The sequence below is a fragment of the Terrapene carolina genome, unplaced genomic scaffold (genome assembly GCF_002925995.2).
Source record: "Terrapene carolina triunguis isolate 2854851 unplaced genomic scaffold, T_m_triunguis-2.0 Scaffold131, whole genome shotgun sequence".
NCBI classification, from domain to species: Eukaryota; Metazoa; Chordata; order Testudines; family Emydidae; genus Terrapene; species Terrapene triunguis.
Genome location: NW_020664482.1, coordinates 9,093,546 through 9,120,669, shown reverse-complemented (window position 1 = coordinate 9,120,669; position 27,124 = coordinate 9,093,546). Strand labels below are relative to the sequence as shown.

General features: G+C 37.9%; 1 protein-coding gene across 3 annotated transcripts in view; it reads right to left on the bottom strand.

The window, feature by feature from the left end:
- FMR1 (fragile X mental retardation 1) overlaps window positions 1-23,719 on the bottom strand; it is a 52,182-nt gene extending 28,463 nt beyond the window's left edge. Inside the window, exons 1-9 of one of the 3 annotated variants that reach the window (XM_024206118.3) lie at window positions 23,393-23,719; window positions 13,298-13,350; window positions 11,636-11,729; window positions 9,502-9,573; window positions 9,055-9,203; window positions 6,559-6,652; window positions 6,355-6,471; window positions 1,661-1,831; window positions 1,490-1,568 (exon numbers count right to left, since the gene is read on the bottom strand). In XM_024206118.3, the coding sequence (XP_024061886.1) occupies window positions 1,490-1,568; window positions 1,661-1,831; window positions 6,355-6,471; window positions 6,559-6,652; window positions 9,055-9,203; window positions 9,502-9,573; window positions 11,636-11,729; window positions 13,298-13,350; window positions 23,393-23,443 (880 nt within the window). In that variant the 5' untranslated portion in view covers window positions 23,444-23,719. The remainder of the gene's footprint in view (window positions 1-1,489; window positions 1,569-1,660; window positions 1,832-6,354; window positions 6,472-6,558; window positions 6,653-9,054; window positions 9,204-9,501; window positions 9,574-11,635; window positions 11,730-13,297; window positions 13,351-23,392) is intronic. The other 2 variants (XM_024206116.3, XM_024206117.3) reach the window with 2 other exon arrangements.
- Window positions 23,720-27,124: the final 3,405 nt, after the last annotated feature.

Below are 27,124 nucleotides of genomic sequence, written 5' to 3'. Positions count from 1 at the left end.
ATAGTCTAAACAAAAGTTACAAAAATATTACTACATATAATTATATTTTAAAAATAATTTGAGTGCTGACAGCAGTTTTTAACCGAGACAGAAAATTTAGTTTTCTGTCAAGCTATGGGTAAACTAAGTGTGTACTTTGAAAGAGAAAAAAAAAGGAGTGCTAGTGTTCCTCCAAATATCACTTATTTTGGATATATATTAATAGGTACATTAACAAATGTATATTCTTTCTGTGGGATCTAGGTCAAGAAACAAGACATGAAGTAAAAAAGATTGCTCAAATATAAAATGTAGTTTATTTTAAAAATATTTTTATTTTTAAAGTCCTGAACACATGGAGCAGGAATCAATTAAAAATCCAAATTAAATTCAGTCCATCAGTCTACCCCTTCTGCTTATCATCAGTGTGAACTACAGTTGCGAGAAATTCACAGTAACATTTATTCAATCAATTAAACAGATGAGTAACATCCTGGTACTTGTCTAAAAGCTCATAAAATTCAGACCATGCCACTTCAGTATTGCTTCCAAAATCTGCTCAACATGCATTGAAGATGTCTGCCTTTACAAAGATTGGTGCACATATGTATCTCCAAAAACATATACACTTGTTATCCGCTATTTAAACTCATTCCAGCTAGCAAGCAAACCTAGATGACATTTTTCTGTTGGTTTACAGCCATGGATACTGCTGAATTATTTTCAATAAGCTATTTCTTAACTGGGGGTTGATACATGTTTTAGAGTCTTGACACTTTTTATTGGAAAACTGCTATTAGATGGTATCTGGATCTTTTCCTAGTTCCACTGCTGTCCCTATATAAAAGCTTCACAGGTAAAGGGCAATAGAAAAGATAAGTGTAGCAGGAAATTTTGTGAAAAAGCCGATTAGCTTGTTGTATAGCAGAAGCCATATTTCTCAACACCGTTCAGGAAATACATGTATATCCTTGACAATATAGAAACCAGCCTACTTTTTTCACCTGTTTTCTGGTTGGAAAGCTCCTTTTTGGTTCAGAATACCAAAACAAGTGACAAGGAATATTAAAGTAACTGAATGGGTAATTGTAAACAAAGACTGTCTGCTAAATATAAATCTACAAAAAGGTCTGTTTTCTCTATAAAATGGATTTTCACAATTGCAATCAAAAAGTGATTGTGGGAGAGTCATATTCCCTTGTGACTCATTTGATTGTTTTAGCCAGGGTTTCTCAACTTAATTTCTAGTAAACTTATGTACTCTGAGGGCAAGTGAATCAGGATTCAGTTTCTCAGCAAAACCAATACATTTTAATAAAACTTTCCACAAGATTCTGTAGGGAGCTGAAAACTTCTCTGCAATAAGAGTAACCAAAACCCAATCACAAAACAAAAGAGCAAGCATCTCCAAAATGTTAGACTGGCCTCCTTGTATTGTTTCTAAAAGTTAAAACAATTCTCAACTAATGTTTTTCTACCATTTCAGAGCTAAACTCCAAAACTGACATACCTACTAAGTTTCTTGGGACTTGTATAACATCTTCAGCAAATTCAAGGTAGCTTCTTGCTTTTTTCACTGCATCTTGATCCTAAGAAATAGAAAAAAAAACATAAAAGGGGTTCAGTGTTTTCCAAGAGCATGTTAGTTTTACTAAATTTTATTATTTGTCTGGAAGCTTACCTCTCCATAAATATGGAATGTGCAGGTGTCTTCATCAAGATCAATAGCAGTCACACCAGGTACTTTTCTGGCTTGTTGAATATTAGCACCATGAGTGCCAATGGCCAGACCCATTAGGTCTTCACGTACCACAAACTGTTCATGAAATCGTGATGCAAGCTGCCTTGAGCTCTAAAGAAAGAATGCATTCCCAGTTAACTTTGATTTTTTAAAAAGTATAGCAGTTTACATTGATTTAGGTAACCAGATACATATATAGGCTACCTCCCTATTTTCCACATCAGTTAATTTCTGAAGTTCAAGGAGAAACTGCCAGACATGTACAATTAAAAAAAACCAGACAAACTGACAGAATACTTCACCAAATTTTGAGCTAAGAAGGGTAGGGACAGTAATCCCAAAGGTAAGGGGAAGAAGAAAAATTACAGTTAAGTCTTCTTTTCTCCAAAAATACACATCTCTGCATGTACAATAATCCTAAAATAAATCAAGATACTAGTAGTATTAGAAATAAATATATATATATGAAGTTGCCTTATAAATGGTTTGCATCTATCAAATGTGTCACTCAGTGGTAGAAAGTGGAATCTTTTTGCTTAATGTGTCATTTTCAGATGCAGGTAAGAAATCAGTGTGTTTTTACAAGATAGTAAAGTTGAAAGATCAGCTACTCTGGTGTTGCAGACTCCCCTCCCTCCCCCCAAAAAACCCCAAAACACAGAAAAAGTGCCCCCATGAAAATCTGAGAAAAAAATTGTAATTGCTCAAACAGTCCCCAGCTTCAAAGTTACGACCATGACAAAATGAACTATATGAATACGTACTGTCCACAAAGAGCAAAAATGAAGAATCAATTTCTATGTAAGACAATGCAAAAATAGATGAGTTTGCAGAAGTGAACAAATGTTTGACAGATGACAAAAGCCCTAGGGATTTTGGTACAGTAATCATTAGGACTGTCAAGCGATTAAAAAAAATTAATCGCACTGTTAATAATAGAATACCATTTATTTAAATATTTTTGGATGTTTTCTACATTTTCAAATATAATGATTTCAATTACAACACAGAATACAAAGTGTACAGTGCTCACTTGATATTTATTTTTGATTACAAGTGTTTGCACTGTAAAAAGACAAAATAGTATTTTTCAATTCACCTAATACAAGTATTGTAATGCAATCTCTATCATGAAAGTTGAACTTACAAATTTAGAATTATGTACAAAAATACTGCATTCAAAAATAAAGCAATGTAAAATTTTAGAGCTTGCAAGTCCAGTCAGTCCTATTTCTCATTCAGCCAATCACTTAGACAAACAAGTTTGTTTACATTTGCAGGAGATAATGCTGCCCGCTTCTTGTTTACGTCACCTGAAAGTGAGAACAGGCATTCTCATGGCACTGTTGTAGCCGGCGTCACAAAATATTTACGTGCCAGATGCTCATGCTTCAACCACCATTCCAGGGTACATACGTCCATGTTGACGATGGGTTCTGCTCGAAAACCGTTCAAAGCAGTGCGGACCGATGCATATTCATTTTCATTATATAAGTCAGATGACAACAGCAGAAGGCTGATTTTCTTTTTTGGTGGTTCAGGTTCTGTAGTTTCTGCATCGGAGTGTTACTCTTTTAAGACTTCTGAAAGCATGCTCCCTACGTCGCTCCTCTCAGATTTTGGAAGCCACTTCAGATTCTTAAATCTTGGGTTGAGTGCTGTAGTTATCTATACAAATCTCACATTGGTACCTTGTGTTTTGTCAAATCTGCAGTGAAAGTGTTCTTAAAATGAACAACATGTGCTCAGTCATCATCCGAGAGTGTTGTAAGAGAAATATATGGCAGAATGCGGGTAAAACAGAACAGGGGACATACAGTTCTTCCCCATGCAGTTCAGTCACAAATTTAATTAACGTATTTTTTTTTTTAAATGAGCGTCATCAGCATGGACGCATATCATCTGGAATGGTGGCCGAAGCATGAAGGGGCATACGAATGTTCAGCATATCTGGCACGTAAATACCTTGCAATGCTGGCTACGAAAGTGCCATGCAAATGCCTGTTCTCACTTTCTGGTGACATTGTAAATAAGAAGAGGGCAGCATTCTCTCCTGTAAAAATAAACAAACTTGTTTGTCTTAGCGATTGGCCGAAGAAGTAGGACTGAGTGGACTTGTAGCCTCTGAAATTTTACACTGTTTTGTTTTTGAGTGCAGTTATGTAACAAAAAAAAAACCCTACATTTTTAAATTGCACTTTCAGGACAAAGATTGCTGTGCAGTACTTGTATGAAGTGAATTGAAAAATACTATTTATTCTGTTTATCATTTTTTACAGTGCAAATATTTGTAATCAAAATATACATTCTGATTTCAATTACAACACAGAATACAAGATAAATATGAAAGTGTAGAAAAACATCCAAAATATTTAAATCAATTTCAATTGGTAGTCTCTTGTTTAACAGTGCAATTAAAATTGCGATTAATTTTTTTTAGTTAATCGCGTGAGTTAACTGTGATTAATCGACAGCCCTAGTAATCACCCATAGCACTTCCACAGATAAAGAAAGTCCAAACTCAGAGTAAAGAGCTGAGTGGTGCAACAGAGAATGTGAATAGCTTCATTCTGACAATCATGTACCATTAACAAGATAAAATGTGCACCCTGTCTCAGCAGGGCAGTAATAATGATTCTGTAGGCCAAATTGGGCCTTCAGTTACACCTGTGCAGCGCAAGTGTCTTCAGATTAACTACTGTTACATCTTTGCATGTCCCATTAGTTTTAAATGCAGCTATACAGGTGTAACTATTGGCATAAAATGGTCTGCAGATTTTTATTTATTTATTTATTTTTTAACTGGAGATTTTGCACAAAGAAAAACTAAAAATCAACTTTCAGATCTGAAGGCAAGTTTGCAGAACTGGGACTCAGGAAAACACAATTTCTACTGATAGTAAATTGGCTTTTTGATCTCTTGCGGTTCACTGAATTAGTCATATTAGCATAGGATGGATCTTTAAGACAAATACATAACAAATGAAACAATTCTTCTTTATACATCACAGTTTATTTTGAGTTACTACCATGTTAATGGAAGTGTACATGATAAGTAGCAATCCACAATAAAAAACAAAAATAAATTTCCATGATAAAACTGTTTTAAGTAAGCACTGCCAAGAGATAGGATATTTATACTGGCAAAAAAAAAAATGCATGGAAGAAGGTACATTCTGGTCACTTTAAATCATTTAAGCCGTTTTAAAAAATAAACTGTTGATAGATATCACAGCCAAGTTTCATCCCACTATTATAGTGGATTCTCAACTGTTTTCCACCCAGGACCCCAAATCCATTCATGGTTTCTTGTCAGGATTCACTGAAATTCCCCAATCCTTTGAGGTTGCAAAGAGCTTCAGAACTGAAGTAACAGCATGAGCCAATGGCTGGTTTTGAGTGGAAGCTGAAAGATGACAGTGATAGCTGGTGTGTGTAAGGAGGAGGGAGAATTAAGTTTAGGAACGAAGTGTTTCTGCTTCCTACCCATACAGTTATTAGCTCTGGGGAAGTAACACTTCAAGAGGCTGTGTTCTGAAGCACCACTTCCCCAGGACCTCACATTGCATGGGCAGGGGACAGAGAAAAAGAATGGAGCAGTGGGGCTGTAGTTGGCGTCAGGAAAGGTCAGCAGGACAGTGGGAGTTGAGTTGCTCTTTTCCTAACTCATGGCTTGGTGCTAGTGCCTTCAAAATTGTACTACTCTTAGGGCTGGTCTACATTGGGGGGGATCGATCTAAGATACACAACTTCAGCTACGCGAATAGCTCCAATATAATAGAACAGAGGTGCCATTTGCCAATATGAAATTTTAAATAGTAATAATAATGACAACAAATAAGTTCTTGTCAGTTCTCAAAATTCTTTACAAATGTGGGTATGATCTTTGATTTACACTTAGGAAAGTAAGAAAAAGTTCATTTACTTTACAGCGAAATAAGTATTTGCTTGCCCACTCTTTTCCCATGTACAAACACAAGTGAGCTTCCAGACACTCAACACATCCTTAAATCATAATATAGTATGTCATATATTTGTTGTATGATGATTTGTGAACGGTGTATCTACTGACTATAAATACTATACCCTTTGCTCTGCCAACATCATCAGTCTCACCACTTCCTTCATTTTCTTCTCCAACTCATTGTTGTGCTCTCTTTTATGCCACACTCTAAAGCTCTTCATATTCCAGAGTTCCTGGCTCCCACCCTCAACATTTTAAAACCTCATGTGGAAACCTGTTTTTTCTATGAGGGCTTCAAACACTAACCCACATCAATGCCACGCTACAGCCATTCCCATCTATATTTAAAAACAAACGTTCTAAATTATCACAAATCTCTGGATTCCCCAGCATAGTGTTCTCAAATCTTGGCATTTTAGGGTCCAATGCTATGAAGCAATTATTCACTCCTACCCCTGCTGACTCCAGTGGGACTGGAGACCAGATTAGACTCTTAAATTGTAATCCCTCTGTCAGGGACTACATCTCTATCTGCACCTGGTATAACACTGAGAATACTGGTGGTACTTAATTATACCTCCACCCAGGTAAAAAACTCCTGCCAGTTATAAATGCACAAGTGTTTTCAGTACAGTATTCAGGTTATCTGACGGAGAAATAGATAACATACCTCTAGCTGTTTACTAGCTTCTTCATTCCTCAATATCAGAGATAACTTGGTGCGAAGACTTCGAAAGTGCATATCAATCAGCATATTTGCTCGCTTTGTTGTTACTTCATTGATGGACTACGTTATTGATAAAAAACAAAATAGTTGATAAATCCACTGTTCAAACAAACCTTTACAATAGGTAGTTAGGGAAATAGTACTTACCAAAATGATAAGCTGATAGTTTTCAGAATCATATATTACAGAAAATGCTCCAACTGCCTTTTTGAAGTCTTTATGTGCAGACTCTTTGGCACACCTAAGAATAAAAATGTTACATATTTATAGAATGTTTATTTGATGCATTTGTGGCTCAACCATAAAATGTATCATCTTTGAAACTATTAATGGTAAAATATTTTCTTTGTAGAACACAAGGGTAGTTCTGTAGGAATGCTAAGTTAATATCTGAAAACTATCATTCTGCTGGCATGAGTAGATATGGCAACCAGAGTTAGCATCTTTATAGGAAAGATGTAAATAAAAAGCTAGTTTAAATCTGCTGTGTGAAGAATCTAAACTTAAAGATACTCCTTTCTTCTGTAAAAGATGTAGACAATCTTTGTGGGAGGGGAGGTGGGAAACAAGGGGGAAGGCAAAACTTCCTTCCAAATTCAAATATAGAAAATAGTAAAAGGAGATATTCCAGCTGTCTTTCCAGACGTGCATGTATGTGTAATTTATGAAGATGCTAAGCAAGATTAAAAGATTAGTATTCCTCGTATTTTTTGGTCTTCACAAGTGTGGGTATGTGCACACTAAACTTGTTTAAAGGATAATATATTTCTATTAAATGAACATTACTGATAATTGATGGTAGAAATATAATTGATTATTTAAAGAAAAAATTAAGGAACTATTATTAATTCTATCGGTTATAGTAGATTTAAGACTACACACTTTGGATCCAATTCAGTCACATATCAATAAAGTCTTCCAATACAATGACTCATGACAACCATCAGAAAGTGTCATTAGAACCTTGAAATGTACGTCATTTCTTTGGTCTTATGTAAAATATATTTTTCTTCTGCATTTCTGAATGTTAAGTTTTGTCATTTACATTTTAATTACATCTGGCTACATGTCCATATTTCTGTGATAACCACCACATTTAATTTTGAACAATTTATCACTTGGGAAGAGGAGGATAGTTTTCACTAGATTCCTCTCGCCACCTACTGTATTGATATAAGCAAACGCTGAATTCTTCATCAAGTGATTCAGGAGGGTTCTCTTTACAAAATAATCTAAGATAAGTGGTGGTATCTTATATAAATAATGGTTGAACAGTAAGATTTTTTTTCACCCATTTTCCCCATAACCAAGCTTTATAGTCTTAGCTTTGTACTTCAGAAAAATATTTACTAAACTTTATCTAAATTATATTAAATACAGTTATTCTGCATTTGATTGATCAGTTGAATTTTCAATTAAGTTTAATAAAACAGAGAGCTTCAAGTAAGGAATTATTTCAGTAGAAGCGCTCAGGTTAAAATGTCAAAGGTTTATGATTCACCAGAAATCTGAGATGAAATTATTTCTATGTAATTCATTGTCGCTCATATGTTGTTCCAGCACATGATAGATTCATCTAACACTGCTTTCAAAAAGTGAAATGATGAGCTTTTTAGAAGAAAAAACATTAAGATCTTATCTTTTTAAAAGACTTGTTTAATCTTAAATACTTAAAAAAAAAAACGAGCTGTCTTTTTTTTTAAATGTATCTGTTAGGACCGAAGATTTAGGATTCGGTATTTTGCTGCCAGAATTGATGATACAACAAATGAAAGCACTGTAAATGCATCCAGTTCTCTACTCAGTAAAATGGGTGGCAGCAAGGTGCATAGGAGTTCACTAAGTGGACTACAGAATATTCCACTAAGCTTATAATTTTGAAGTCTGGGGAGTCTTGTGCAATAGAATAGCTTCTTTCTATAAGACCCCTTCTCCAGTTCTGTTTTGGGTTATCTTTTAAAGCTATAAAGGGAAGTCAGAGTTTCAACCAAGGTTTCTGAACTACATTCTCTGGAATTCTCAGGTAATTTCATGTCAGTATTCTAGAAGTCTCACAATTAGTTGTTCTTATTTCAAACCAGTAGATAGCTTCTGCCATTACTGATTACTATTCAATTATTTCATCCATATATTCACCATTAAAATAACCTACCCTTAATATGCAGCATGGCATTTTCCGCAGCCATTAAACAGGTATTTATATAGACACTTGTCATATACAGTTGCTTATCAAGTTCAAAAAAGTAAGTAATTTCATGTAGTTTTCAAATAACTTGATAAGATACATTCAATTCTTACCAAATTCATTTTTTTCCCTATTCATATTAGAAAACAGTAGAACAATGAAACAAAAACCAACACAAAATCTGTCTGGTTCTATACAGGTTCAAGACAATGAAAACCCAAAAGAAAAAAAATTCCCTATTTCTGCAGGCTTGCAGTACCACTTCAGACATTAATTCCTGAAATGGGTCCAAACTGTTACATTGTTAATAATGTCTACATTTTCTGCACTTTCATCTGATAATGTAGAAAAATCTCATTTAAACTATTAATGACAATTTTCAATTCCCTCTTCTCTGAGTTCTCATATTCAAGCAAAATTTCAAAATAAATTACGTATACAAACAGATTTGTACTTACATTTGCCTTAAATCTTCTGGCACTTCCAGTTTGATCTTGTGAAAAGTATCTTTTGTTGCAGGTTTGTTGGGATTCACAGATCTTAAACGCTCAATTGTGACAATTTCATTGTATGTAGCATCACAGGCTGCATATTCTATTACATAAAACTGATATAAAAAATAATAAAATCATCCAAGCTACATGTTTAATGACAAGAACAAGAATTGTGCTATGACTGCATTGAGTGTGAAGTATTCATTAATTGTTCAAATAAACTCTGCACTTTTTTAGTTTTAGGTAAAAAGACACTCCTAATCAAACTTCCTACTAATGGGATGGCCTACATAGTTACTTAAGAATAAATTTAAAGAGAGAAACAAACAACTTCAAATCCGATGTCCAGACAGTTGCAAAAGAAAAGAGAAATACAAGAAAATTGAAGTGTGTATGTATATATATTCCTACCTCACCCTTTATCATTCTCACTTTAGCCAGCCACCAGCAACATGGTTCTTTTTCATTTGCTCTGGAATAAACCTAAACAAAAAAGTATAATGTACAACACTGAAGGATGAGAACTGTTTTATATTAATAAAGAAACTTGTGTAGAATTTGCATAAAGCACATCACAAGTCATGACTGATATTACCACTAAATCTGTCCCTGCTATGCAAGAACTTTTCAAACCAGTAAATTATATAGGATCCATAAAATGTAAACAAAGTGCCTAGTTCAAACACCACAGCAAATATAAAATTATAGTCTATATGAATCTGCAAAAGTCAGGACAATCCTGAATTACGCAAAAAAGCAAAGGAATTCAGACTTATACGCCAGCTAACATTTCATTTTCATCTATAACTCTTCTAATTACATGCAGGTACTGTAGGGGTCATGCCAGTGCACAATATTATAGTCAGCATTGACATATTGAACTTTTCCCATAACATCAATAAAGGCAGGTTTATACTAAAAAGTTTTGCCAGCATAGCAATGTCAAATAGGGATGTGATGATTTTATGTTATCGTTTTTTATACATCATAGCTATGTGGCAAAAGCCCTAGTGCAGACATAGTTTTATCAGCAAAGAAGTGGTTTTGCTGGCATAGTTTATTTTGCTCTCTGAACCAGAATAAGCTATATTGCCATATCAGCAAAACTTTTAAATTTAGACAACATTTAAGAAAGGAGTAAGTTTAAACTTGTAAAATAAGGAAGTCGGATGGGTAATATTAGAGTGATCTTAATTTTTGTATATTATGTTTTCTTAATTGTAATTCTGTAAGACTGAAAGAAGAAGTAGTAGTATGTTTAATCAGCCAATTGTTAACTCTGGCTTCAAAACACAATTTGGAGTCAGGTACCCAACTTCTACTGATTGTTGCTCTTTGTGCCTTTGAAAATTCCCCCACTCAATAATACCATGCTATAACCCAACGGTTCTCAAACTGTGGGTTGGGACCCCAAAGTGGGTTGTGATCCCATTTTAATGGGGTCACCGAGGCCAGCATTAGACTTGTAGGGGCCCGGGACTGAAGCCAAAGCCCGAGGCCCACCGCCCAGGACTGAAGCCGAAGCCAGAGTACTCCAGCCTTCCTTCCCTCTACTCGGGGTGGTGGGGCTCGGGTTCCCTCTGCCCTCCCCACACTCTGGGCAGCGGGGCTCCAGCTCCCCCATACACACTTGGGGCAGCAGGGCTCGGGCTCCAGCCCCCACCCACCCATCTGGGGTCATGTAGTAATTTTTGTTGTCAGAAAAAGGTGCAATGGAGTTTGAGAACCGCTGCATAATCTATCACATACTGCCAACATCCTGTACAAAAACCAAGTTTTCATTTGCATACAATTAAATGAATTTGAACAAAATACTGCCCAATTGTGCAAATGGCTCCAGTTTCCCCATAAACCCTGAAATGAATAGTTCTGTGCCCCTTCAGCAACAGATCTGCCTATCCCCAGCTGTACGTCAATGATGCAATCCAAGAGCTGGCCCTGGGTCAATTAAATGTGTGCTTCCCAGCCCGACATCAATTAATTCTCACTCTGTCAGTCACAAAAAATCAACTCTGCATTCCCAGTCAATCAACTGGGGAAGTGAGGAAGACAGCTAAATCACAAGCAGATGGGTTTCCCCCAGAGATCAATAGGAAGGTTTGAAAACCCATCAAGTTGGCAGGTCTGTTATCAATGGGCACTGGGGGTATTTTTTAGTACATATTACAAAGTTGCTTATTTATCTTGAGGTTTTACTTTATATGTATAGGCCCTGTCTATACTACAGCTGAAACAGTTCTGGCTAACATGATTCAAACCCAAGCACATACTAACACACTTTTCTTCATCAATGAAGACATGAGGATCTAAATTACAGCACTGTAAGCCAATTGCTATCATTACCATGGAGGTCAGGGAAATAACTATAGCATACAAATCCCTCAAGTGTCACGGATGTGGTTTACAACTGTCAAAAGAAGCTCTTAAGTAGACTCAACATTATCTTCTATAACGTTTGATATCAATCAGATGGCATAGTGTTGTACTTATTCCCAGTTACTTAGCTGATATTCTAAAAAGGTACTGTTTAAAACATAATTCATACCTCTACTTCATCACTTTCATTTATATCTTTATTATAGCCTGCAGGTGGTGGAAACCTCACATCATGGAATGGAATTTGTCTCTCTGGCTGCCAGCTGAAAACAAAAATACAGTGATAGACTGGCCCATGTACTTTCACTTTCTTTTTAAAAGGATGACCACAAGTGTTTTCTACCTGTAAAGTTCACATCTTTACTTTCCATATGTTTTCACACAAAAACATCATGAAATTTAAATTAACATAATCTACTATAGAAATGTTGCAGAAAAAGTTTTTAAAATGTAGTTAAGCATCTTAAAACTAATAGAAGTATTAAAACTGTATCAGGGACCTTCTTGAAGTCTGGAGGCAGCAGAAAAATCTTTTGGTTTCCTTACCACAAAATAATTCCTCCCAAAAATCAGTATTTTGCTTACAATACTGTCAAACACCTAGAAGTTCTATTTTTATACTAAACAAATTCCAAATTCTTCTATTTTTGAATTTAAAAAATAACCCAAACTTTACTGAGTAGAACATATCAATAACACTGACCATTTAAAGTGTGCAGTAAAGTATTGAAGATTTCATCAACTTAAGAAATATGTGCTGTATGCATGTTATAACCAGGCTAACATGGATATTCAAGCACAATAGCTTAAAGAAAAAGACAGCTTGGAAATCTAGCTAATTTTTTAAAAAAAAGTTAAGTTTCAGATTTTATAACTTATTTTAGTTTAACAATCACATTTTTCTTTGTCTTTAAATAATGTGTTTTTCACTTCCCTATTGCCATTTGAAAGAACCAAACAAATTAATAGGGGAAGTTCAATGACTTTATAGGAGAAAACAGTAAAAGTGACTATACACAGAGTATTGAACAAAGTAAAAACAGAAGAAGAATTCTCTCTAATTTCAGTTAACAGTGATAGTATGAAGAACGAGGAGTATGTAAATTCTTTTTTCAGACATAAGTATAACAAGTTAAAAGCATCCCTTCAAAATGCTCTCTTTCCTCGGATCTTATAACACCCACACTTTTAACAGACGCTAGCAAGGAATGTCCCAGCATATACTTAGTGATGTCACCTCAACCACAAATATATGCTGGAGAAGGTTTATAGAGGTGTGCATTGTTTTCCTCCATTAAAAAAACAACAGATATATAAATACAGAATATTACAAAGATTTTCTCTTTTATATGCCTCTAAGGGCATGTATTCTTAAAAAAATGGAAAGGGGTGGCTAGCACATGGATTTCTTGCAAGGAGGCTGCCATAGGCCTCAGTGTTGATGCTGCTACATTTTAAAATCAACTCAGAATAACTTCTGTAATAATTTGGTGAGTCTAACATCTCCATTAACAAGAGATACTGGTTGAACTCATGGAACTGCTTTTGAGCCATCCAAACATAATACATAATATTAGTAATGCAGCAATGTTTACCTTTGCCTTTAACAAAACAAACTTATTTTATTACATCTTTCCTAGGTAAAATTTTAAAATAAAATACTATCGTTTTTATTGTGAAGAGCAATAGCATAAGCATTCAGATTTTAAATGGTTTACATTTTTTTTACTCATACCGAAAAAAGCACTATTTATGTATTACTAAGTTAGACACATTAAATAAACACAGTATTAGATTTAAACATTGTGAAAAACATCAACAGTACACTTACTTGTTTTCAAATGCAACTGTTATTGAATCTTCATGTACATCCTTTACAAATGCCTGTATGAAAAAAATAGTAGAATTATGGATAGCACCTATATTTTAAAAATATTGCCATCTTAAAGCTTCTTTTTTCCACTGACACCACTGAAACATAAAAAATTAAGTCTGTTTTAAAATCAGCTGCTCTCTCTAATTTTGCAGTATTTTCCTAGAAGATGGCAATATAGAGACAAAGTTGCTGACATCTTTGTACTCCCCTGGTTTATGGGCACCAACCAGTACATTGATATGCTTATGCAGTACTCAAATCATACATGCACTATTTTCTTTTCACATCTTAAAAGGAACAAACAGAATGTATGAATGTTAAATGCATTATGTTATGTTGCGTTAATAAGGTTTGCCTAAAATTCTACATTTCCTGTAGTTCTGACTGTAGAACTGTGGCGTAAATCAAAAATCCCAACAAATTTTTATTCCCCACCCCCATATCACAGTCTCCGCTCTCTCAGCTCCCTCCCCATCTCCCTTTTCACCCCAAAACAAGTTCCAGTAACACCAACAAGACCCAGTTATACCCAATTCACCCAAGCTTTAGCCAGATTCCCTTCAATCCTATTGCCTGGCGCTCAGCAACTGCCTTTCAAATTAATTCAAGTGGGACACACTACATCCTTCCCTCCATTTCCTCCCAAGGTGGTGGCTCTGTACATTTTTCATCCCTAAGCTTCTCCTTTGGGATAAGAAGGAAAAGACTTTAGTGGGCCTACTGAACTGTAACTCAGGAAACCTGGATTCTATTCCCATCTCCACCACCAGCCTGCTGGGTGACCATGGGAAAGCATTTCTGCCTTCCCGTGCTTCACAGTGTTTCCGTGTCCCCATCTGTAAAATTATGATATTGATACTCATCACTTTTGTAAAGCACTTTAAAGATGTACTGATGAAAAGTGTTATATAAAAAGTTAGATAGTATTATTCAGAGCCTCCAGATAATCGTGGTTATGTGGAAGGGAGAGGGGTAGAAATTTTGAAATTTCTTCCACTAACTAAATGCCTACAAAAGAACTTTTGCAAGTGTCTAGAATAGAAATAAATAAATGTAATTGTGTTGAAAAACTATGATAATTGATGGGTTTTCTGCTTGCACGTGTCCATATAAGAAGTTGATTCATGTGTGTATTCAGAAGCGTAGATGGGGAAAAGGGACATTAATGAAAGGACTATGCTAGTTTGTTCTACTAACAGTGATGGTATTTTTAGCACATCCGTAAAATGAAAATAAACTAGACCATTGACAGCGTTAATGATTATTTACACCAAATATGTGGAATACTTAACCTTCCCCCAATTTTGAGACTTCTAGTGAAATGAGGGGACACTTTTATAATTCAGATTCCATAGTAACTTCACTTTTCTTCCAATATTTGTCTTTTAGAAGTATTTTCTTACGAACAGAAGCACTTAAGTATCAAACAAGATCATCAAGAGTGACTACTGCTAAAATGAAGCGCCATAGGTGTACATGAGTACAACCGTGGTTCTAACGGGAAGTTCAATACTGACTCAATAACCTGCAATGAACTAATAATCTCTTTTGAGCTGAGGTCAATGCAAAGTGAAAAAGAGCCCCTATCACAGCATGCCCACCCTTTAAAGCACTCAAGGAACATTAAAGGAAGCATTAAAGTTATTTATATCGAAGTACCTTCATAAAGGACACAAATTGGTTATAAAATTGGGCCATATCACTTACAAAGCCTCCCTTTCTATACATACCAAAATTATGGTTAATATTTTTCTCTGGCATGACAGAAAACAAATCTAATATCAGAGCTCAGCGTCTCACACATGTTGAGATAGGTACAGAAATAGTATTTATTTAAAACAACATAACTTTAGGTTCACATACACCCATGCAGGTATTGCAAATTTTGCATACATCTCATATCCCTCTTTCCTCTGTCTTGGCTTATGATAAGCTCAGGACCACAGCAATTAAGGATATGCACTTGACAAATATTAGGATAGACTTGCCCCATTCTGAAACAATGAACACATTTTCAAATGTTTGACATGTGCAGGTCTGAACCAGCTATTGATATAGATATTAACAGACATGGATGCCTTGACATCTGAAGCATACTGCAATTACTACCAAACATTTTGTATAAACTTATAATTCTGCAGAAAGGCAAAAGAGCAGGTCTATGTACTATTAGTAACAGTCACCTATGCAAAAGCAAAGATAATCTTATCAAAATTATCTGATTACATAATGAAAATATACATCTTAAATCAAGAGCCGCAAACTAGTCTTGAGGGGAAAAGTAAGAATGACAGATGCTAGTGTCAGCAGGGAGAACTTGAACTTCTTAATTAATCTCTTTGGTTTTCTTTGAACCATAATAGGATGAATGCTATATGTCTTTTTTAGTATGAAGAAACACTCTGAGTAGAAGTCTTTCCCTTTACAGTGCTAAGCACTTCACCATCTTTAAGGACTCCTGAAGCTGTTCTAAGCACTGAACATGGTCCGTGAAAAATACAGGAAATGGCATGGAGTGAACTGGGATAGGGTTGGGTGGGTAGCAGAAACAGTAATTGGCTCTTCTATCCACACTCAATAATTGCCAGAACAATGTGTTACTTCCATCACATCCCATAAGGAAATGACCCAAATGGCCCTAGAAAGGGAATTACAGAAAGAAGGGTAGACAAATTGAAGACAAGCTCTGTGTTCTTAAAACAATCCACCAAATGTTTTGCTTGGAAAAAGTGAAGGTCACATGAGCAACTGATTAGGACAATAACCTTTGGAGGGATGTTTCTCCCTTTCTTCTCATAGCCTTTAGTCTGAAGTTCCGGTAGATTGAATGGTAACCCCCTGCCATAGTTACTGTCTGTGGTAGCAGAAAGAGGAGGTTGTTGAACCTTTCTAGCTTGGCTGAAGATGACTCAGAGATTGTGCAGAGGATTTAGCGTCAATTATTTTCTATGATTCTCATCTGTTTTCTTACCATACAAATTTTCCACAGAAAGGAAATCTTCAATGTGGCTTGAGCCTCCACCAAGAGACATGAATGCTTAAGCCAGGAACACTGATGAAGAGCAATACCCAGATGCAACTGCTCTTGCTGTGATGTCCAATGAAGCATGAAGAGTATGTGTGGATGCCACATCTATCACTGTCTTCCCCTGTTCATAACCTAATGTCTATCACTGTCTTCCCCTGTTCCTCTATCAGATGGTCCAGAGGAAAAAGCACCTAGTCCCAAAGCTGATATAAAGTTAAATGTCGAGTGTACCTGCACAACAGCAAGCATTGTTGAGAATTATATGAATTGGTATGAATCAATTCAGTTCATATTTAGTTTAAAAGAGTTAGTCATGGGAATAAATTCAATTAAAAATTAGGTTTTGCCACAGCATAAACAAGCAGCTCCAGCTAAGTTATGAGAGTCTGAATTTTTTTTTTTTTAATTTTCAGTATTATAGAACTTATAAAGAGAAAAATGCTTGACAAAATATTTTAGCTGGGACCACAAAACCTCTGCCCAAGCACAGAATGGCAGGGTTTCTTAAAATGCATGTCAGCTTAAACACAGCAGTATGATATACAGGGTACATGTACTGATGTACTAATATATTAAAAAAATGTATAGTTTAAGTCCAGTTCCAAATTTCAGTGGCAGTGGGGCCATGGAGGATAGTAACTGATGCATTCTAGAACAAGGAACTAATAAAATCCATTCCCATTGAAAATAGAGTAGGTAGGCTTTGCGAGAACAGTGTAGAGAGAGTTTCCACACTATTCACAGATCAATAAGTTGCAGGGATGGATTGGGAAAACTGGAATATAAAGATGCAGAGATATGTATATCTCAGGCTCATAGGTGTATGGGTAAGGAGGGATGGAAGACTAGCCTGAGCAAACATGCATGACAGATAGTAGAGTGTGAAACATACTAAAGGTAGAGGGAGACTAAGATGCGGGAAAACAGGGAGAAGATAAAAGGTTGGAGCAGATATAACATCAAGAGGAATGATGTTTAGAAAGAAGTTAGGGGAGGGAGGAACAGAGCATGAGAAAAACATTTAGATCATTATTAGTGGCCGTATCAATTTTTTTTTTCTTCAGAAATTCATGAGCAGAAAGGTTTGCCCTTACGGCCATAGAGCACAAAAACAGAAAGCGCATAATAAATAACTAAAGTCGTTCACTCTCCCCTACGTGAAAAACTTAATGTGGTGCACTTTCATCATGGCAACTGAATAACATTAAATCCCTGTGCTTCACACTAGTAACATAAATAAAATAAATAAATAAAACCTGTCCCTGCAACATATTGTGATGTTACGAGGTCTCAAATATGTCAACATTCCCAAACTCTGCAAAATAAAGCTTTACTTTCAGTGATCCAAATAGTATGGCCTACATTTCATTATTAGTCATTTTACAAATGTAAATGTTATGCTACTGTAAACACCAATATATTTATTATTTCAGTGCCCAAGAGTAGGCACGTCACATGAACAATTAAAGATATGGTACCTGTCCCAAGGAGTTTAAAGTGTAAAATCAGATGTAATAACTGGAGATCAGAAGAGGGTAAGGGGGTCCAAGAGAAAGAGCAGAGCAGAGATAAAGTTTATAGTAAGAAAAATGGTCAGTTACTCAGTATGGCATATGCACATATTGACCATACTATTACATTAAGTTAAATTTATCATTTAACTCACTGTTCATGGATGGCTGAAGTACTTTTTTTCCTTCAAAGGAATCAGAAAGAGAAAAGTGAGCCAATTTGGCTAACAAGCCTGGGAAAGGCATTCCACATAGAGTAGCAGAATGGCAAAAAGTCACAAAGGAGCAGCAGGGGAAGGAAACAAAGGGAATGTCCAGGCTGGCACCATTAGAAGGATGGAGGGGATGGGAATTGACATAAACGGATACAAGGTTGGAGATATCTGTTGGGGATGAATTATGTAACCTTGAAAAAAGGGACAAGGAACTACAATGGGGAGCCGGGGGGAATTCTGCAGGATGTGACGGGATTAAAACAACAAATGACAAAGATGATTTTAACATCAGCAGTTGGATGGAGACAAGTTAAATATCCAGAAATCCAAAATAAAAACTGTAGTCATTGAGACAATGGACAAGCAATTGAACCATTGGGAAATAAAAAAAAAGGGGCGGATTTTAATAATGTTATGGAAGAAGAAATGGCAAGATTTGGCCACAGACAGGAAGTGGATGGAGAGGTCAAAAATGGATCTACATTACAGACTGACAGGATGCTAACAGTATATCAACAGCAAGAGATAATGGAAGAAGTGGAGTGTCTTTCAGGGAATATACTGACTGCTTTTCAACTCCACTGGCACAGGATTGATCCCATTAGACAGCTGCATACAACATTTTCTTATCTAATTACAATAATTGAATATGCTCACAGTATATCCTAAGTGGTTTTTTAAGTGACCGCTTTGGTCCTTGCAACAGAAGTCCCAAAGACACACCTACTTTAGGAGAAAAAGTTAGCCAGTTTTATGTTGGCATCAATTTTACATGTGAGACTAATATTATGGGAGATGGGATTAAGCGATAATAGTTTTATAATGCATTTAAAGATTATGAACACAGTAGAAGACCTAACACTGGTAATTTTCAGTAAAACTAAATAAAACTGAAACAAGTACACTACTGAATGTCTTACTTTGTATACTGTATTGTGCCTTCTACTGCATTTGTATTCATTACAGAAAAATACTTATGGATAGGCATCATGGTTTTCAAGATTGAACATAGAGCTGGAAGCCAAGAACTCCTTAGTTCTAAATCATATTTCTATCAATAGCTCAGGGAGCAGCCTTCAACAAGTCACTTACCCTATCTACAAAATTAGGATAATAAAAATTATCTACCTACTTTGTGGAGGTGTTAGAGGGCATTAATATTTGTACGATTCTTTGAAAATATAAAGTACTAAGATATTATACTAAAATCAGTTCTCTAATATACTGTAGAAAAATTAGCTATAGTTATATTATCAGCATCCTTTATGTTTTCCGTATGTAACTGAAATGAACACAATTTTCTAAAACTGTCACTGTCCTCAAGTGCAATTTTTACTTCTTAAAGTACGTTGACAGGGAATAAATGTTTAGAGGGAAGGACATTAAAAGATCATCAATTATTTTGTATATGAGGCTGCAGAACAAGTGGGTTAACCCCGATTAATTTGTTCCCTAGTATAAATTTTCCATTAGATAACACCCCACACTGAAACACATATCATTCAAAAACTGTAAGTGTACTTAAGTATTCCTCTCTCAAAATAAAACAACACTGTACAGCACATACATATTAGTGATGTCCGTGTGATGAAATGCATTTATCTTGCATCTTTGACTATTTTACCTGCACTATGCCCCTTAATGCCATATCAGCCAGCACTTAACATTTTTAACCTTCCAAAGAGATTCAGGTCCAAGCCACAAAAGTCAGGCTGATTTCAAATATGCCTAAAGTTAATAGATTTTCAAAATCTGAGGTTTTGGGTCAGGCTCTTCTCCAGCTACAAACCTCTGAACAGCTTTAAAACAGCCACTGAAAAAGATATATACACACAAAGTAGTGTAAAAAACGCTTTCTATCCTCAAACATGGAACATCCACCCACAATTGAACGGGTCTGAGTGACAATATTAGATCTGGGACCAGCACCTGTTCTAAGTTCAACATCTCATGTCAACAAGGATCTCTAGAAATAAGCATCCTACATTTCAGATGTGCTGGGCACTCTCAGCTCCCATTGCAATGTGAATAAGAGCTCAGAGTGCTCATCACTTCGGAAAAACCAGGCCAGAGAGCTTTACCCATTTGAAAGCTAGAAATCCTACCTTTTAAATGTGATTTGGTACTCGTTTCTAGCTATGACAGGCTATGAGGTATCTGCCGTTAAGTTTGTGACAGTAAAATTTATAAAACCTATTTTAGATCATTAAACAGTGTGTATACTGAAGCAAATATTAGATGCCAAACAGACCAAGGCCCCACTGTAATAGACACAGCACAAACAAAAGCTTCCCCAATTTTAAGTTACCTTTTCCCCCTCCACTAATACAACTGGTATTAAAAACAACCTTGGCTTCTGGTAAAGGGATAAAAAATATCCAACATTTTTAAAAGCTCTCCAGAATATTACTAAAACATTTTATTTTAATATATATGGCATAAAAGTAGTATTACTAATAGTTGGTATTACTGATATGATGGTACTACTGACCTTCATTTGGGATGACCTAAATAATTCTTTGTAAGCTTTGCCACCATAAATAACATGGCCATTCCCTAACTCATGCCAGTAAGTGTCTTTATCCTTTGTCTTGTACTCCATACATATTAGCATGTATCCTGATTTAATGTATTTACAGTATTTTTGCTAAGGGTTTTCCAATCAGAGTGAATTAAGGTGGCTTCATAGTACTAATTGTAGGATGATCACTAGATATTAACATACCATAAAATGAAATGAGATGATGAACAGTTTTACAATATTATAACTCTAGAGGGATCCATCAAGATGCTGTTTGAAGAAATTTCTTATTTTCCCATTGGGATAGCCTTGTGTTTAAGCTGTTCTGTTCCTGGCCCCCATCACAAACTTAATATGATGTTAGGCAAGCCATTTCATTCACTGCCTCAGTTTCCCCATCTGTAATATAGGGATAATACTGACATCTGACAGGGCAGGATGAAAAATTAATTAATAAGTGCAAGGGGCTCAGATATTATGGTAATATAAAGATGATATAACTAGATTGGATAAACTATGACTTTTCTGTTAAATACTAATCCTTAAACATTTGAGAATAATTTTTTATTTATTTTAAGAACTGGTTTCTACATTTATAATATATGTATTGTTTCCTCTAAGTAACCTTTGGGTCAGAGTTGATCATTTTGCTTGCCATTTTAAACCTTTCTTATTTACCCTTCCTAATTGCTAAAAAGAGTTTATATGAATTCTAAAATATAAGAAAAATATAATTTTCTGTTAAGAGAAATGTTTGTAAAATAATCTGGATGTACTAAATGATGTTCACATTTAGTAAACAAACTCCGAGTTTATGGAACAGAGTAACTCATGAACCAACGAAACCTTCCATTCATCATACACCTAACTTGTTCTGGGACCAGAAATGTTGGTAATAAAAAATATATATATTTATATCAGGTGATCAAGTAACCCAGCACATTTTATTTGTCTAGTGTAAAAAAAATAAAAAATTAAAGGGATCATGAAATTTACAATATTTCTCAAACTGAGAACTTTCTGCACTGATCTCATTCAAATAAAGTACATGAAATTGGCTTTATATCTTCTCAGTAATCTTGTCACAGTAGTATATACTTTTAATCAGTTACTAACCAGAGAGAGAATATATGTTTTAAATGACCTCATTCTACAAAGCCTGCCTACTGTATATAATGTATTTAATTACTGGTGCACAACTAGATACAAAACTACAGTCATTTAAAAACCCTACATCTTTAATTCCTAAAATCCATACTTCATATTTTCAGTTCTCTTTTGAACAATCATCATCAACCCCATAAAGAAAAGAAAAAAGGGACTTTTGTGAGTGCTCAATATTTTATTTCCTGGTACCTATATACAGATCTGGGATTTCAATTGGAACACTGCAAACCCAACAGATGCTCTATTTAGCACTCATATTCTCTTCTTACTATGAAATCACATGAGATGGCACCAAATATTAAAACATCCCCCTCCAGATATTTTAAGGAAAAAAACAAAGATTTTAAACAGAATGAACTTTTAAAAACCTGTATATATTGGCGTCATTTTAGACCACTAGAACTCAATATTATCTAGGTCCCTGAGCTTCCTTCCTACCTCTTTCATGCTATAATATGTGATGAACTATTCAGTTCTATCCATCTCCAGTTTATTAACAAACACAAGACACTGCTGAATACTAGGCCCAATTCTTGAAGGCACTAAGAACATTCAACACCCATTTGAATGGAGTGCTCAGCACCTTGCAGGAACAGACCAGACCCATTATGGTTAACTATACTATGCATCCAAAGAAGTGAGGTTTTTACCCACAAAAGCTTATGCCCAAATAAATCTGTTAGTCTTTAAGGTGCCACCAGACTCCTTGTTGTTATTATGGTTAACTGTATTTTGACAAAGGCCTGAATCCACTATAGCTGACTCTAATGGGAGTAGGCCCTAACCCAGTGTTTTACTAATGGTTTGGGTTTTTTTAAAAATCTTCTGGATCACAAACCATTACAACCCAAACGATGACCTATTGTATACTGACCAATGCTCTTCATTTCATGTACCAACAGGGGCAATACTAGCTGCTATAACAATCAACAGGAATAACTGGCAGTGTGTGATCTCCACGCTCAGTGAAGGCTCTCCCCACCACCCAATACACACACGCCACCACGTATACATCAAATAGGCTAAACCACATTTTCAATGGGAGACGTATTGGTCAGTAACGTTTCCAGGGACTCGGGGCAGGCCTGAAGGCCAAGGGATGCTGCAACCCACGTCGGTGCGGGCATCCCTGGCCGCGGCATTAGCAGCACCACTGGGGGGGTGGCGTTTCATCCCGAATGCCTAGTTAACGAGCTTCCGGGGGCCCGCCCGGCAGGGGCTCGCCGGGGTGCAACGCAAGGCCCCTCGCGCTGAGGCTCTACTCGGCCGCTGATCCCCACAGCGCTAGGAGGGGAGAAGCCCCAGCCGTGCCCTCTTCATCTTCCCCGCACACCGGGAGCGGCGAGCCCAGGCCTCCCTGCCCCCACAGGGCGAAGGGCTCATAGGCCCGAAGCCTCCGGGCCCCTGAGCTCCCTCTGTCCAAGGCGGCTTCCCTCATTCGTCGCCCGCCCCCTCCCCTCAGGTCCGGGGCGGGAGGAACCGGCTCTCCCAGGCCGCCCTCTAGCCCAGGCCTCTCTCCTTTCCTCATAGGCGGGAGGAGCCGCCGCCTCCTGCCCAAGGCCCCCCCCCGCGCTCCCTCCCCGGGGGCCCGGCCCGGGCGCGTGGTACCTTGTAGAAGGCCCCATTGGAGCCCCGCACCTCCACCACCAGCTCCTCCATGTTGTGCCGCGGCGGCTCGGTGCGGGATGCCCAGGCCCGGCACCGCCTCTCTCTCTCGGGGGGAGGGGGGAGTGGAGCCTCGGTTCGCTCCGTAACCGGACGGGTGGGGGCGGGGGCTCGTCGGCTCCGTTCCTCGCCCGCGGCTGCCCGGAAATGAAAGCGAAACGGTCGCCACCCGGCGGCGCGCGGGGAAGAGGGGAGAGGGGCGCCCGCTTAGAATGTAAACATTAAACCCACATCACGTGACGGGCTCCGACGGGGGGGGGGAGGGGCGGGGAATTAACTCGCGCGAGCACACCCCGCTCGCGGCCACCTAACGGCCAGCCGGCCGCACCCCGCCCTCACACAGACACACACACACAGCCGCGCTAGCGGCGGCACGCAACCTAACCTCACGGCGCTACGGCGTCCCGCCCGCGCTCTGAGCGACTGCATCGCCACCCAATGGCGGCACGCCATCGACGTGTGCGGCGGCCAATGGGAACGCCCGCTGAGGAGGCCCTGTGACCCGGGAAGGCGCGGGTTACCATGGCTTTCAAAGGAGCCCCTCAGCTCGGTGACCGGCCCGGCTCTCCGGGGAGGCCTCGCGTCGAAGGATAGGGGCGGGGGGATAGTGGGGCTCGTCCGGAGAAACACCGGGGACGGTGGGGCGCGCGGGGGAAGGGTGGGACGGGCGGATGGTGCTGCGGCCGCCCGGAGGGAGGGGACGGCTAGTGGGAGATGGTGGCTGAGGAAGGAGGCGTCGCTGTGGAGCCGCACGGCGGGTGAAGCGGAGTGTCTGTGCTGGGGAGCCTGGGGCTGAGAGAAGGCCCTTTGCAGCCCCTCAGGCGCGTGGACTAATCAAGGGTTTCGCACTTCCCGTTTGGCCTGAATTAAAACCTTGCGGGTGCTGTTAAGGCCCTTAGGGGGCTCTAACCCCATCTCAGTGCCTCATGCCGAGGGTACACGGAGGGGTACCCTGAGTCTGGTCTCCGCCATTTCTCATTGGCTGTTTCTCCTTCTGGGCTATTTTAAATGTTCCGCCGATCAAATGGGCAAGAGGTGGTCAGGAGCCGCTGTTACATACAGGTGGCATTGTTGGGGAACAAAGTGGTCGTGGTATGAAGTAATTTCCACGCTCGTGGCTGGGACCTTAGTTGAAAGCACCATGCAATACAACAAATGGATATGTTTAATACAAACTGCATCGCAAAATAGTATGTAAAAATGTATGCTGACTGTTCAAGTGAAATAATATCTGTTGCTTCCACAGAGCTTGACTGGACACAGGTGGTCTAGAGGAATCTTCATGACTTATGGGATATGTTCTTGGTGCTGTTCAGTAGTCCTACATCGAGACAATCCGTCTTGATAGTACAGAAATCTCATGTTTTGCAAATGTTCCTTTTGATTCAATGGCTTCCTTTGAGAGTTACAGAAATACTGTCTCTGTCTTGTCTTAGTGCTGTATCTGATTTTACCTCCTACAAGCTGTACGATTTATTTAAAAGTGTAGGGTGTGCTGTTTAAATTATGTACAATAGAACCTCAGAGTTATGAACACCAGAGTTTCGAACTGATCAGTCAACCACACACCTAATTTGGAACCGAAAGTACACGATCAGGCAGCAGCGGAAACCCCCCCCCCCCCAAAAAAAGGGAGATACACTACAGTACTGGGTTAAATGTAAGCTACTAAAAAAAGGGAAAGTTTAAAAAAAGATTTGACAAGGTAAGGAAACTTTCTGTGCCTGTTTCATTTAAATTAAGATGATTAAAAGCAGCATTTTTTTCTGTATAGTAAAGTTTCAAAGCTGTGTTAAGTCAATGTTCAATTGCAAACTTTTGAAAGAACAACCCTAATGTTTTATTCAGAGTTAGTTATGAACAACGCCCATTCCCGAGTGTTTGTAAGTGAGGTGCTACTGTACTCTGGATCTGCATGCACAATAGGGCCTGAAATTTTATTTATAAATATTAAATGAGACACTCCATTCACATTCATCCAGGGGAGAAGGGAGCCAGAGAGGGAATAATTTGTTTTTTTCCCCAGCAATTCATGGCTTGTGGGCTTAGTTTTAGAGTAGGTTGGGCAAGGCACTTGCTTGCAATTTGGCCATCATAGTAACAAGGATCTAGTATTTAAAAAATAGGCTTTTAAGGATTATTAAATCAGAGCTATTAATATTAGCTTCCAGATAACATGGTGATATAGGTGAACTATAAATAGATTATATAAAACCACACTAAGATTGCAATGTAAAGCACTCAAACGTTAGGAAATGCCAGAAGTAAGGTTGCATGAGTGTAAGCGTTATGATAGTCTTATTACATTATGCCCCAAATAGTATGTGATCACTGTTTTTTTCTGCTAAAACTCAAGAAGAAAAGGAGGGGAAAAAACCTCAACTATTTTGATAAGAGTTTTTTCCAAAACTTATAAGTTTGTCATGGTCATGACTTCTGTGACAAAACTTTGACTCTCTCACAAGTTTTTGCACAAAAGTCATGCATTGAAATCCTGCCCCCTTTGAAATCAGTGATAAAACTGTTGATGTCTATAGGTCCAGGATTTCACCCATTGTCTCTTTCATCTTAACCAGCCTGTTCTTGAACACAACACTTCCATGAGTGTTTACAAATTTCTGTGTATATACACAGTGTAGCATGCAGGCAGAGGGTGGTCGTTGATATTAAACTTTAAATATTTTATTAAAAGTTTTAAACAAATTTTGATGTTTAATATCTCATGAGAAACAATGTTTACCAGGACTTGTCTTTTTAAACTAATTTGTTTTGTCATGCTGAGATGGATTTGGAATTGTCTGTAATAATTTATGAATATTAGGTCATGACCTGGTTACTGTAATGTTTACTGTGTGCCTATATTGAAGGACTTTAAAAAGAACTCTCTGGTAAGCTCATCTCTCTCACCAACAGAAGTTGGTCCAATAAAAGATTACCTCACCCACCTTGTCTCTCTGCATATAATATTATTTCAGTAGCAGGATTGTTAGGAAATGCACCCAGAAAGGGAGGGTCAATCCTGATATACTCTTCTCAGGAAATACCTGAGGGACAATGCAAGGGCCATTCACATTGATGCAGAGACTCAGCCCGTTCCTGGTTTTCCTATGAGTAACTCTCGGGTATCAAACGATACAGGTGAGCTGAAAGAGAGCGTGTGAGAGGTTAGACCCATCAGGAGGATGGTTAGACTCTAGGTAAGATACACATGCATGTAGACTTTTTGTTATAAAATCCTTTCCCCCTTATGCTGTGCTTTGTTCCTAAGATTTAATTAACAAGATTTCTGTGTTAAGGCTGTTTTGGGTCACTAAATCTCTGATTATAGGCTCCTGAAAGGAAGAACGAGTTTCTGAATCCATTTGGACCTGTTTGGGTATGCACTGTATTGTAGCTCAGGGCCTGGTCTGGGAATCATAAGAACGGCCCTACTAGGTCAGACCAAAGGTCCATCTAGCCCAGTATCCTGTCTTCCGACAGTGGCCAGTGCCAGGTGCCCCAGAGGGAATGAACAGAACAGGTAATCATCAAGTGATCCATCCCCTGTCGCTCATTCCCAGCTTCTGGCAAACAGGCTAGAGACACCATGTGATTCTACCCCTTGAAAGGTAAAAGTACAAAGTCTAACACTTAAGCAGCGGCACTCAGAGACCAGAGAAGGATCAGAGGAGCAGC